At 36.8% G+C, this 15,290-nt stretch overlaps 1 protein-coding gene across 8 annotated transcripts in view; it reads left to right on the top strand.

Moving 5' to 3' along the window:
* Window positions 1-15,290, top strand: part of DNM3 (dynamin 3) — a 589,217-nt gene that overhangs the window by 544,510 nt on the left and 29,417 nt on the right. For all 8 annotated transcript variants that reach the window (XM_033200233.1, XM_033200237.1, XM_033200230.1 and 5 more), the window contains 3 exons: window positions 5,140-5,304; window positions 13,549-13,775; window positions 14,675-14,911. In XM_033200233.1, the coding sequence (XP_033056124.1) occupies window positions 5,140-5,304; window positions 13,549-13,775; window positions 14,675-14,911 (629 nt within the window). The remainder of the gene's footprint in view (window positions 1-5,139; window positions 5,305-13,548; window positions 13,776-14,674; window positions 14,912-15,290) is intronic.

Consider the following 15,290-nt stretch of genomic DNA (forward strand, 5'->3'; position numbering starts at 1 on the left):
TGAATGTCAGTAGTTGTAGAAGTCTTAGTATATTTGTATCATCTTCATAAAGTTATTTTTCTGTAAACTAAAGGTTTGCCTAAATTGAGATAAGCTCCTTTAAATTTTAATTTATTTCTTAATTGGTTATGAGTATTTACAGTGACAGAAGAAGTTCTGGTTTTGGCAACTTTGGAAGTAGCTCCCCAACTTTGGGACATGTACGTATTGTCTGTATGGGGACTCAGCTGGTCTGGTGCTATTATCACTTATGTTCTATTTTTGAATATTGGAAACAAGAAATTTGCAACAGCCCAACCTAGCAAATTTCTTCTGATTTTGCTTTCATCTTTCCTTTTAACAAAAATTAACTTAAATTTCCTAAACAGTCTTCAGGTCTTTTTTTAATCTTGATCATCTACTAAGGTTCTTGGGCCCTAGGAATGTCTGAGAAGGTGCACTCAGTAATTCATGTGTAGGAGTAGTTGAAAAAGTTATCTTCAGGCCTTTTGGGAGTTCTGTAGTTGGATGTAGGTGACAGCTTTATCAGCTACAGTATTCAGTGAACCTCAGGGAAGTTTAAAACCCCTGATGATAGCTGCTCTTTTAATGGCTTCGTTTTAATTCTGTACTCCAGAAAGAAATGATTCTATTCACAGAATTTTACAGTGTGTGTGGTTTTTTTGGTTGCTTTAATGCATTGCATTATTTTTTACTAAGAAGTTTTTACATGTGAAGCAAGTATAATTGTATTTAAATTGAACTTTGATTTTCTGCCTCATAATATAAAGAAAAGGTAAATAAGATCAACTGCATACCTATGCTACTATTTTGCTATATAGTTTATTATGACTGCCCATGCTGCTTTCATATTAGTTGAATTTTATTGCCCCTGCTTTCTCTAGGACTTTATTAACTTTGATATAGTATATCTATACTCATCCATGTAAATGATTTTGAGGAACAAAACAATTGACAGATTTTTGCTTTACAATATATGTGATTTTTGTTTCATACCTTTGTCCATGTTTCAATCTTTGTAACCAGACCTAGTTCTATATTGCATAGATCTTATAATCCCTTAATACCCTGATGCTAAAATGAATGAGCTTTAAAAATGCCTGTTAAACAAATAGTATAAAGGATAAAATAATTTAAAATTTCTTTACAGTTACAAGTTTTTAGGTGATGAAAGTAGAATTCCTAAAATATAAATTACTCTTGTGTCATTTTCCCCCTAATCTTTAGGTGTTATCTTCTTACAAATGAAACCACTGGGGTTTTTCTTGTGATTATAGTATTTCATTATTTGAGTATGTAAACATTATGATGATGGTGTTATGGAATTAACAGCAGCAAAGGAATCGCTCTGAGTCAAAAAGAGCCTTCATCACGATCAACAGTACAATTGTTTTATGTCTATAAGGCATTTCTCATAGGACTATATTTGGTCATCCCGGTAGCTTTTGGAAACACATGTTTTATCTCACAGTATTTGTAGATCACTTTTTGTGGTGGAGTGAGCATCAACACTATCTTAACCATACCCTTCCAGCCTCATCAAATTCGAAGTGAATGATTGGCGGTGGAGAGAGGTTTTCAGTGAAACCATTCTTGATAATGTAGGGTTGGAAAAATTCAAAGGTACGTTACCATGGTAACAGTGTTTTCCTAGTGATGACCTGATTTACTAAGAAAAAGTCTTCAAATAAGTCTATGACATGATTAAATAAGAGATTTAAGGAAAGGGAAAAGACAAAAACAAAACACCTGAAAGACATTCCAGTCAAGCCCAGTGCTTCTATAATAGATGCCCCAAGGTATGGTGAGAATTATTTCTGATTCAACACTTTCATTCCCTCACCTGTTAAAGTAGTAAACCTTTAAAAGAAAGCTTTTAAATTAAAATTTTCAGCTACTTGGGAGGCTGAGGTAGGACCATTGCTTAAAGCCAGGAATTGGAGATGAGCTTGGGAAACATAACAAAACCCCATCTCTTAAAAAAAAAAAAAAAAAGCAAAATTAGCTGGGCGTGGCATGTAGTTACAGTTATGTGGGAGGATCCCTTGAGTTCAGGGGTTCGAGGCTGCAGTCAGCTATGATCACGCCACTGCACTTCAGCCTGGATGACAGAACAAGACTCTGTCTCTAAAAAAAAAAATAGTAGTGATAAAAGTACATTTTAAATAATCTAAAACTTTATATAACAGCCTGTTTCTTAAATACTATGTGAATAATTTCGTGAGAAAGAAAGATATGGTAATTTTTATAAATGTCTTCACATTTACAATGCTGGTGTTTTTATTGGTTAAATTGAATTAGATTTCTCAATAGCTGTTTTTAAAAACTGCAATAGGAAGGGCTGTCTATTGTATTTTTTAGAAACAAGCTGGTTTCTACAGTATTATTCACGTTTTGTAAACAGCATCATTGAACCTGCACATAAAAGGTTAAATGTTTGCAGACCATTCTTTTTTGCCTCAAAGATCAGAGACAAATTACTATTTTTATTTTACATTCCCTTGATGAGGATAATGATAAACAGCTGTCACTTCAGTGCTTCAACTGCAAAGAACCTTATTGCAATCCTATAATTTAAACAAAGAAAAAATATAGTCATACACAATATACATACGGAAAAGAGCACAATGGAGGATTTGGTTAGAACCGGGATTAGAGAAAAGGGAGTGTTTTCTCTCTGCAATTACTCATGTAAAAGAAAAATGCTATTCATATGCATTTTTCCCATTCATCTTAGACACTGGTAGAAGAGGCAGTTTACTGTTTCTTTCTTTCTTTCTAAAATGAGGAAAGAAATCAAATTTGCATTCTGAACTCTGTGACTCCCCATCATGTCCACTGTATTATCAGAATTGTTAAGATTTGCATGTCACTACATGTCTGCAAGTATTTCCAAAAGCTAAGAAGAATTTCAAATTGTTTTACTGATTATTTACTAAAGCCTCTAATTTTTTTAATGCTAAGAATTAAACCAGAGTTCTCTATTCACTCTGACACTTTGTTTTCTAATTGCATCTGGTTTCAAAAAGTGAAAGTCAGTGGCTTTTGCTTATTTTGATATGCAAAAAAGTGAAGCATGGCTAAATGTTAAGAAAGCTGTAAAATGGGGAAATTTAGTGTTTCTATATGAAAATGTGGGTGGTAATATAATTTTCTTGGTGTTTCATATTCCTAGAGGTGAATTTAACATGTTATTTATTCTGCTTTTCTCCTTTGACTCAATCATTTATTTTTTATAAATATCAGTACTTTAAGGAATTTTTCTAGAAACTCTATGTTCTGGTTTCTTAATACCTAAGGAAAAAATTGACTTAAAAGAATATTTATCTAACATTTATTGAACAAATTTCAGTTCTCAGAGCTTGAATATATTCTTATATGGGTTGGTTGTGGTACAAATCTACATAAAGTACATAGCACAGTACCTGGAATACAATATTTGCTCAATAAATGTTCCTGGGAAGTGGTAATAGGTTTATGCTGAAATGCCATTACCTGCGACTGCTAAACACAATGGCAAAATCTAAAATCCAAGAATGTTTTAGATCAGAGAGACAAATGGAATCGTGTTGTATTCCTAATGGAGGCTTGTATTTCTTTATATAGAAGATGTTTTCTTCAGAAAGCTGTAGGTCATCGTCTGTTCTCATTGATATATACATATATATATATATATATATATATATATATATATTCCTAATCACTTTATCATCCTCATTATCATCAAGTTGTAGTAACTCCTATCTCCTCAACTTGGAATTTCTCTGGTCTGTGGTTTCTTACAAGTAGGCTTTCCTGGAGGCCCTAAAATGCACAGGAGCCTCAGAAATGTCCTTATACTGTTGTCCCAAATCATGAGGTCATGCTCTCAGGACTGGGAAATGAGTTGAGCATGCATTATTTTAATGTGTTTTTTAGAACAATAGATATTTCTGAGTGAGAGAAGCCTATATAAATGATTAGAACCAATTCTATCATTATTGTTGATTTTGTGGCCCATCAATATGCTTTTCACAGAAGCATATTGATTCAAAGGAAAGGCTTGTCATTTAATATCCAGTTAAGCTATTTAGCACAGTGCTATGCCTAGAACTGATTGGATGATTGAAAACCTGGTAGATCAAAGTATGTACATTTCCAAAGAAAAGTACTTCATGTCTACATGGAAGCAATAAATTATTTCCCCATTTTACATTCATAATTAAATCTTTCCAAATGCTAGAAAGTAGCCAGACCACTAGCAATAATACCTGTGTCATGTTCTGGGGCTTAGGTGGTTCAAGCTGACTTGAAATGGAGACCATTTGTTCTAAATTGATTTCAATGCCAAGCCAATAGGTCAGCCCTTAATGATGAAGATGCCATTCCAGCTCAGCCTCTGGTGGATAAGCCACCATTAATTAAGTCAAGTCTCATAGTATAGAAAACAGATGCTTTTCTCATGTTGCACAAATAAATTCTTTGTGTATAGATGTGTTCTGTTTTATTCAAAGAATAACAAGTTGGAAGTTATAATTGTAAGTTTTTCACAATGGAGCCAGTCTTTAGTAGTGATGACAGAAGCATGAACTTACATAACAAATTCCAGCAAGTGCATGGAAGAATAAATTATCTTCTATATCTCTTATTTTGGCTTCAGGCCAGCCCGACAAAATTTAGCTTTGAATGTGGGCGGATCCAAATGTTGATCCATCCCAGAGCAGACCTAGAAGTGCCAGAACAATGCCAAGGTTATTTCTAATCTATAGAATCCCTGGAGACTCCTCTCAGAGGTTTACATTTGCATCGTATGTTTGGATTCAGTTCTTTGGCCAGCTTGCAAATGGCTTAAGATTAGATTGTTCTCTGGAGGTATGTTGTTAGGTACACTGTTTATTTGGTTATTCATCTCAACATTCATTCAGAATTAGAATACTTACTTGCTTTCCTTAGAATGTGGCAAGCTAAAAATTGAGTAATAACTGCAGGTTCCCCCATCTCCTTTCAGAACCAGTGGATGCATGATAAGATAAAAATGTTACCATCTACTGATGTAAACTCCAAGTATGCTAATCAGAAGTTGATCATCTGATAACATCTGACATTTATTTTCTTCTGAATGAATACGAGATAATCCATGGTTTGTTTCTTTTCTTTTAGGCTGAAAATGATGAGAATGGCCAAGCAGAAAACTTTTCCATGGACCCACAATTGGAGAGGCAAGTGGAGACCATTCGCAACCTCGTAGACTCCTACATGTCCATTATCAACAAATGTATCCGAGATCTAATTCCAAAAACAATAATGCACCTTATGATCAATAACGTAAGTGATTATAAACTACCTCCATTTAACTTCTAACCCATCTGAGTGTGGAAGTTGCATATATTATCTTCAGTTTCTTTGTGTAGTTTCTGGATAGTTGGAATACTATTACCCAGATTCATCATTTTCCTTTACACTTGATATGTGACTGACCAATGAAAGAGAACTTAGGGAAGAAAACTTAAAACTTCTAGCTATAGGACTGAGGTATTCCCCACTGGCTGTCTTCTAGAAGAGTATGAGTTTGCTCACAGTAAAGCAGAACAAAAACACCATAATCCTGGGCATCGTGTAAATTAATTGCAAAATCAGCAATGAAACCAGATGCCCTGGCTCCTAGACTTTGAAATTAAAGGCAAAGGATATATTTGTTCCTATGCCCGTGTGTGTGCATGCATGTGCACACACATGTATAAAACATGTTAATATGATTATTTTCAGCTTCTAAAATCTATGGAATGCTATTTTAACCTGGGAAAGGGGTTCTTGCTTTATGCCCTTGGATTAAAAAGTCAGAGAATTTTATTTTTCTAAGGTAAGATGCTATAACCTCAAATCTGAAAGTATCCTGCTTGACTAGCCACCAATGGGTCTAAATAACCTTTTCAAGGTTATTTATGGTAGTCAGAGTAGGATACTTAAATTATGTTTGATTTAGTTCTTTTGGTAGTTCACTTTTTACAGTACAAATAATACCACAAGTTATTTGAGAAATAGTCTTTTAGATAAGATAGGTTATAATGAGGTGTTTTATAGGGGGCTTTTCTGAATCTTGACAAGTGAGACACCAATAATTTTATTCCTAGTTATCTTCTAAGGACATCTTTTTATATAATCCAATGATAAATCATGAGCATTGCTTGTAAGAAATTAAAATTGATGGCAAAGTAGTAAACAGAGCCCCAAAGTAGAATTTAGGAGAAACCTGGGTTCTAAACCTGGTTCTGCTACAAGCTCTGTTGACCTAAGGTGAATTTCTTTCGTGTGTCTGTTTCCTCCATATGTAAAATACTAATTGTAGTAAGTGTATCTGACTTAGGGAATTGTTCCAGAAGATGGTACATATGAAAGTACTGTGAAAAATATAATTGTAAGAAAGTAATATGACTGCCTATTTAAGAACTGTAAATAGCCCTTATTTATATTTCTTGGTTCATTTCAAAATTTTATTACTAAATACGACAGTCCATTCATTGTCCATGATCTCTGCATTCCTTGACTGTAAGAAACCCCAAGCATTCCTGTGAACAATCTTATTTTTAACACTATTTTCATACACGTGTTTATTCAAACAAGGTTAGCTGAATGCTTTGAAGAATCAGCAACAGGTAAGCAATAAATTAGAAATGTGCAAACTATGAATTGCATTCTTAAGCTTGACCAATGGCTTACTGTGTAACCTGAGGCAAATCATTTTGCCCCTTTGAGTTGAAGTCAGTCTCTTCTAAAACTACATTGAGATACCTCACAGAATCATCAGAGATTATAATAAAAGTGACTATAAAACATTTAGAAAGATATGAAGTATTAAACAGTCTGTGTATTTTTAAAAGTATCTTCTTCATTTACTTAAATGAATTCAGGTTGTTTTGCTGTGGTATATCCAGGCACTTGTTTATTTAAACATTTTCCTGATTAAGGATCATTTATCTTTTCACTGTTTCACCGAGAGTCATTAGTGCTGCCATCAGTTCAAACAGTGCTTTGCTCTGCACTATATTAAATCATCAGCACAGGAAATAGCACTTCCTGCCTATAGCTATGAGGAGTAGCTTGACACGAATTAGCTAAAAGGAAAAAAAAAAAACCCTCTTGCAAATCTATCCTACTTTCACCTTCTCAGGAAAAACATACACACATGCACACACACATATACACACACACACACACACACACACACACACAAAGAAAGAAAGAAAGAAATGCAGGGGTAGTTTCCTTCCCTCACTCTTCACTGGTGTGTTTTCTTGCTTTAATCAAATGACTAAACCTCCACCTACAGGATATTATCCTCAGAGGTAAAGTTCTGATAGTTGTCTTGAGAGAGACCTCACATAAGAGTCGTGAGAAAGGAGACTTCAATTAAGATCTGATCTCCAAGGTCAAATCTTGAAGCAGAAACTAATAGGAATGTGGAGAAGGTGAAAGTATCATGCAGTGCTGAATTCTTATGAAATTGTGGCTATCTTTGTTTGAAATTTAACTTTTTGTATCTACCAGAAATTAGTTTTACATATCTAGAATGACTGCTTTTCTTGGGTATTATTTTATGTGCTTTTTAAACTTATATATAACAAGGTAGAGTTTTACATATAATACATATATTTTAAAATTATATATGTATAATTCTATATATAAAAATATATATCTCTTTTATTAATGTAGTCATATTCTCGTGGCATCTTATTGTACAGAATGCTCAAGCCTATTTTCTTCATTCCATATGTGACCTGTTGAGTCCATGGAAACTGAAACAGTGAACACCCAGCACTGTGTCATCTAGATTTTTAAATTTGATTCAAAGCGAAGAGATCTTCAAATGAAAGAACTAATAATAAAATCACAACTAGAAAACTAGTCTTTTCACTCCTAATTCTAAATTCCATTCACTTAACCCTGCTGCATCTTTAAATGAGTTTGGATCAAAAAGTTAATTGTTCCTCCAGAATCAATAAATGCCTAAAACAGGGTCCTCTATTTCTTCCTGGTCTATCAAAAGCGGTGTTCTGGCCTTTCCTCTTTGAAATGGGAATGAAAAAGAATATGTTTCGGCCTTCTGAAAAAGAATATGTTTCAGCCAACGTTCATAAAGTTCAGAATTTGGTGGGCAGTTTCCTTTGAAAGTTTACATTAAGTGTTCTGCCACTCAAGTCTCCATATGGAATTGTTTAAGAAGTTTAAAGCCTAGCAATAAATGCCTTGCCTCAGACATACTGTAAGCCTTTGTCTATTGAAATGCAGCAGCTGTTTCGTTACTTAAACATACCAGGTAATAGCAGCACAAAGAAATAGCAAGTTTATGACAGACGGTTGTTCTGGACAGGCTACAGTCAAGGCGGCAGAGTTTTGCTCAGGACTTTAAAGCTAACACACACATAACACCCCATGGTAAGCCCATTTGGATGGCCTCTTCTCTGTAGCTCACCCCACCAGAAGTTCTCCATCAAAGAATGAAGTGCGTCCAGCTTGATTCTAAAAACGTGTTTGGTGTGGCGAAGTGGCACATAATTCTGTTTGAACCTGTCAGCCAACCACATGTTGGATATCCATTATTTTCCATAGCTTATAAATGAAGAAATTGAGGTTCTGAGATGTTGACTTGCCCAAGATCACACAGCTGGGGGTGGCAGAGTCCAGACTGAAATCCAGGTCTTCTCACTCAGAGTCTGATGTTCTCACCATTTGAACATTGGATAATGTGCGTGACAGGGTTAGGAAACTCTAAGTCAGTCCTCTCCAACTAGAGGACTCCTACCCCCACAGGGTATGCATGACTTATTTTCCCAGAGGGTTAATTTTACTCGAAGATTTAATTGGGATTTGTTTGAAGATGAGAAACAATGTTTTAAATCTTTCTCATATTTAAACAAACCCAGATAATACAAAAGAGAATGTAAACGTTTTTAGGAATTTTTTTTTTTTTTTGAGACGGAGTCTCGCTCTGTCGCCCAGGCTGGAGTGCAGTGGGCAGATCTCAGCTCACTGCAAGCTCCGCCTCCCGGGTTCACACAATTCTCCTGCCTCAGCCTCCCAAGTAGCTGGGACTACAGGCGCCGCCACCTCGCCCGGCTAGTTTTTTGTATTTTTTAGTAGAGACGGGGTTTCACCATGTTAGCCAGGATGGTCTCGATCTCCTGACCTCGTGATCCACCCGTCTCGGCCTCCCAAAGTGCTGGGATTACAGGCTTGAGCCACCGCGCCCGGCCGTTTAGGAATTTTTTTAAAAAACCAAATTTGAAACATAGAGCCATTTCACACTGGAGTGTGTGCTGCAGCCTGCGTCCCTGGACCCCTCTGGAGGTCCACATTTACTTTCCTTGGCCATTGGCATTTTGGTGGAAAATTAGTAACATGTGCCCTAGTTTCAAAACTTGCTGTAACTTTAATGCATATGAAGTAAAGTGTTATTTTAAATGTTCATTATTTTAGGGGAAAGTACATCTTAAATACCAGAGCTTTATCCTGGCATTTAAAGCACTGATTTGTTGCCACCGGCCAGGAATTCAGCATACTGCTCAAGAAAAAGAGCACAACTAGGACTTCATAAGCCCCGCTCTCCTCTCCCGGCCCCCACCTCCCATCATCACTCCCCGCCAAGGCTAACACTCTTCTCTTTCTTAAATTATAGATTAGTTTTACCTATTTTTGCACTTGGCAATAATATACTATATGCCTTTTGTGTCTAACTTCTTTTGCTTAACATTACGTTTGTGAGTCAAAGGATGTTATTCTTTTGCTTAACATTACGTTTGTGAGTCAAAGCACTTTTTAAAGAAGGAAAACTTCCTTGGTCTTTAGCAGAATTAAATCCCTGGGAAAAGGAAAGGAGGACTAAGTAGATATGAGAGAACTGTGAGATCTCAAAGAATCACAAAATTCTAACCAAGCCCCCTCCCCAAAACTGAACAAAATTAAACTTCTCAATTACATTTTAATACATGTATTATGTGAATGAGAGGTATCACTGTGTTCCATACTGTGACCCTCCAATTCTAGAAACAAAGAGATTTTAAGGAAATGGTCTCCTTGGTAACTGACCTGTAGGAAACTGTAGGAAAACCCTAGAAATGTCTCTTCTATTTGTGAAGGATTTAAAATGGTCTCAGTCATAGCAAAGAAGGTTTAAGATCCAAATATATTATGGGTTGCTAGAGAAGGGTTAAAGTAAGAGAGGAAAACATGTGGAACGTTTTTAATGACCTCACATTCCTTTACACTGAGCAGAGCGACATGGTGCAGTAATGCCTGTTTATCTAGCCTAGAGTTTGAGCTGGAATGGGGTTTCATGTGTGAGAACTTTTACAAACCATACAGAGATGTATAGGTTATAAGGTGTTATAATTAAAAACATAAATATTATTTCAAATCTCGAATTTAAGTATAATCACTTTGTTATGTTCGGTGAAGTATTTTGTAAATGCTATCATCTAAAAGCGATTCACTTGGCCCCTAACTGTCATGCAGAATTCTTGATTTAAATATTTGTACCACTGGCATACAGACTTCTCAGAAAGTCCCTGAAGTGTCTGGAAACTCCTGGAAGTCCCCCTACCTTCATTCCAGGCTCCAATTTTAGTGTCACAAAAGCTAGGTTAGCAGAAGGAGAGAAGAGTCTCTCTAAAATTTTGCTTAAATGCAAAATAAAATGTTAACCTATATGGTGTATTTAGCTGTCGCTTGATACCTGTACTATTGCAACAGCTATCTGTTGTTCTCCTGTCTCGATGTACCTAATGCCAATTTAGCCTATAGATAGTAAAAATCACAGCATTTTTTGGAAGGGATACTAACTGTCTGCTAGGCATCATGCTAGACAACTTATATTCATTCTTTCCCTTAATCCTCACAACACTTGAGGTAGCTCTACCCTTATCCCTATTTTACAGATGAGGAACCTGAGATTCAAACAGTTTGCATTATTTGCCCAAGAACAGTAATTGTTAGAACTAGAACTGAAATCCACAGCCTGTGCTCCGAATCCACTGCATTGCACAGCAGGCAAGTTCCAGTGTGTTATAACTGATGTGGAAAATTCAAGGCACATCTTTGGTCAGAATGCTGGAACAGGCCCTTATTTTACTTCATGGTTTGACAGTTGATTCTTAATTCAGCTCTGCTTTAAATCTATTCTTGAAAGAATCTTCTTTTAAATTGTATTTAATAGATTCTAAGTGATATTCCAGTAATACGTAAAGTTTCTAAAGAGTTTAACCCAACCAATGGTCAATGCCAGGAAAATTGTCTGGTTTTGAGTTTTGAATTGCACCATGCATCCAAGTGCATATACACACCCAACAGTGGGAGATTTGTGCAAATATCCATGACTCCCTGCATACCTGCAAGTACATTTAGAAGTGAATGCATCTTTAAGGAAGGGAATGAAATATTCCTAAAGCCAAATTTGCTGCCTTCCCTCTAAAGCTGACTTTCTTTTCTGATGTTTGATTTTCTATTCTCCCACTCACCCAAATGTCAATGGTTGAGGTGTCTTTGTTCCTTTCTTCCTTACCCTTCACATCCCAACAGCACCAAGTCCAGTTCACTATTCCCTTATAATGTCATTATATGTATCCATTTTTTATACTACTGCATTATTACTAAATGAAACCTTTAAAATCTTATGAATGATCTACAATAGCCTTCTAACAGATTTCTTTATTTTCACTACCACCCTTGCAAATTCTTTTTCAATGTTAGCCAGATTAATTTTCCTAAAACTCTCTTTTATTGTTTCACTTACTTGCTTAAAAGCTTTCGATGGCCCCTCATTGCCAAGTGAATAAAGTTCAAACACTTTTCCTTGGCATTCAAGGCCTTCACATCTGCCCCAGGATTCCTGGCCAAACTTACCTTCCACAATTATGGTGCATAAACCTCTACTCCACCAGAGGGTTTCCTAAATACATCTTGTGTATTAGATTACTTCACCTTTGAATCACTCTTGATTTATAAAATATGTACAGAAAACACTTTATTTCACCACAATAAACCTTTGCTTTAGCTGAATTTTTTGATTAGCAGAATTATTTACATGTTTTGATGCCTTTAAAACATAATGAAGCTATCTGTTTTAGGTTCTTGTCATCTCTGAATTACAAATTTAACCATATCCTAGAAATTTTGCGCATCCGACAGCTATTGTTATCTGCCTGATTTTTTAACAATTAAATATATATTTGCCTTTGACCTTTCTTAAAGATACTCATGAGTCTAGATAAGAGTTAGCTTTCTCATGTAACAGAGAAACTGAAAAATTCAAACTGGTTTATTTTTATTAGGCTTAAGTTAATTGCTGCACCACTGTAAAATAAATGATGCTTAAACAAAAATTTACTTTTCTAAGCACTCAATCACAGTGAGATAATGGGGTAAGGGAACGGGCACTGGACTTCAAGTCAGAAGATTCTGGATTCAACTGAATGCTATGTGACCTAGCGCAAGATACTTAAATTCTCGGAACTTGTTTCTATAGCTATGAAACTGGAATACTAATACATGTTTCCTCAGTGTGTGATGAGAATTGTCATATAACTTGTGAAGCCACTTGGTATATACCATACTTCATTGATTCTCCAATTCACTTCTGTTTATTTAATATTTCTGAAATGAAGGTACATCTTACACTCAATGGCATCTTGACATCCTGTCATAGTTTGATGGTATTTTTTTTTTTGTCTTAATAGTCGGCACATACGATAGAAGTGTTTCTTAAAATCACTGGTGTCTTAGAGTTGATGAGATACAGTGGCTGGCACTCCCACTCTCAGTGTTGTGCACCATATTCATCCTCTCCATTTTCATCCTGCAACAAAATGCCCCTCCCCCGAGACTCCCACACAGTGTTCTACTTTAGTTTGTTTTTATATATTAGCTAACTATGTAACCTCATGTCAGTCCTCATCACTGTTAACTAACTTGTATTGTAAACTTCTGGAAAACAGAGTGCATCTCTTTCAGATGTTTATAAATCAACCTGCATAGTTATATAAGATTCTGTATTTAATAAATATTCACTTACTGGTGCTAATTTCACTTTTGAGACAACATTGAAACTTGGCATCTCAATAATTTTCCAGTGATTTTGGTAAAAGCTAGGGAAAGGACTGCGAATGCCAAGGAATGGAAAATGTGTGATTACATAGGTTTCTTCACATCACTGTTTTCTGTTGAAAATACTGCTGCTTACCTCACAGTACCTTCCCTCTTCTATAAGCCAAACAGCTCCAGACAATACTGTGACATGTTCACAAAGCCAGCAGGCCCTGTTCTGCTGATGGTCGGGTTTGGCCTTCTTCTACTCATCTCTATCATCCTTCAGTGTTGACAGTCAGAAGACAGAGGAAAACTGTTACTGTCACCAGTACTGGGGATAGAGACAAAATAAGAGTAAACAGATGCTTGGTGCTTCACTTTTGCCAGGGTGGACTTTGGTGGACTTTGTCCAGACTCTGCCACAGCCATGTTTCTACTTCCACTCAGTCATTCATTTATTCCCATTTATATTTCTCTGTGGTGATCTGACAGGTTAAAGATTTCATAAATTCAGAGCTCCTAGCACAGCTGTATTCTTCAGAGGACCAAAATACTCTGATGGAGGAATCTGCTGAGCAGGCTCAGCGCCGGGATGAGATGCTACGAATGTATCAAGCCCTAAAAGAAGCCCTTGGGATAATTGGGGACATCAGCACGGCCACCGTGTCCACTCCAGCACCCCCTCCAGTGGATGATTCCTGGATACAACACTCTCGCAGGTAAGAAGATGGCCCCACAACCCCAAGCCCTGCCACGCTTGTCTGATATTTTCTGAGAGTGCTTTCCTAAACCAAGATGGAGCTACAGAAAAAAAGGAAAAGATACTTACATTCAGGAGTAAGGATCAGATTATAGTAACTCCCTTCAAAATGCAGCACAGTGCATCCTCACGATGGAATGTTATATAGTCACTAAAAAGAACAAGACAGTTCTACTAGGTCCTAAAATGAAAAGATAATCCAGTTAATGGGAAGCTTAAAAAAAAAAAAAAGGAGGTTGTAGGCTGGGCACGGTGGCTCACACCTGTAATCCCAGCACTTTGGGAGGCTGAGGCAAGTGGATCACCTGATGTCAGGAGTTTGAGACCAGACTGGCCAACATAGTGAAAAACTGTCTCTACTAAGAATACAAAAATTAGCTGGGGGTGGTGGCACACACCTGTGATCCCAGCTATTCAGGAGGCTGAGACAGGAGAATTGCTTGAATTCAGGAGTCAGAGGTTGCAGTGAGCTGAGATCATGCCACTGCACTCCAGCCTGGGTGACAGAGCAAGACTGCCTCAAAAAAAAAAAAAAGGCAGTTGTAGAACACTGTGTTCTATGATATACAGAAAAGCAATTTATATATAGAGAGAAAATATATACTTATAGAAATGTAGAACACAGTTAAAAAAGATGCACAAGAAACTTCTATGGTTGTTTCAACAGAGTGAAGGGGTAGGGAGAGGAAAACTTACTTTTCTCCGTTTACCCTTTTATACCTTTGACGTTCATAACATGAACCTGACTTATTCAGTCCAAAAATAATTTTTAAAAAGCAGGAAGTTACAAAACATTTTTAGAGATTAATTCAGACAGAAAGGAGGAGTGAGCAAACTATGATTTCTCTTTTTCCTCAGGTCACCTCCTCCAAGTCCCACAACCCAAAGGAGGCCAACACTAAGTGCTCCCCTCACAAGGCCCACATCCGGCCGAGGACCAGCTCCTGCCATTCCCTCTCCAGGCCCCCACTCTGGGGCTCCCCCAGTCCCATTCCGTCCAGGCCCATTACCTCCTTTCCCCAGCAGCAGTGACGCCTTCGGAGCCCCTCCACAAGTTCCATCTAGGCCCACGAGGGCCCCACCCAGTGTCCCAAGGTAAGGCATGGAGCAGAAATTTGGGGGGTGGTGTGGCTTGGTTCTCTTCTCATAGAATGACAGACAAAATTTATTTGAAAGAGAAAATTGCAAAGATCTTGTCGTACGTGTTTGCAGTTTTCACAATGAACAGAGACTATAGGAAAATTGCCAACCCTGTTATGCCATTTAAAAATCACTTGTGATCATTGAAATTTCTCATTTATCAATTGGCACAAACTAAATAGGACTAAAGAACACTGGGTCCCAATGAATGACATTTTGGCAGCTATTGGGAGAATTTGAGGACTATGAAACAAAAGAGTTATGGAGGATTGTAGCAAGCTGTGTGTTCTATAGGTCATGTGAGTTCCATGGACTAAGGTCTTGCATTCTCCAT

This window comes from Trachypithecus francoisi, unplaced genomic scaffold (assembly GCF_009764315.1).
Source record: "Trachypithecus francoisi isolate TF-2019V2 unplaced genomic scaffold, Tfra_2.0 Lachesis_group5, whole genome shotgun sequence".
NCBI classification, from domain to species: domain Eukaryota; kingdom Metazoa; phylum Chordata; class Mammalia; order Primates; family Cercopithecidae; genus Trachypithecus; species Trachypithecus francoisi.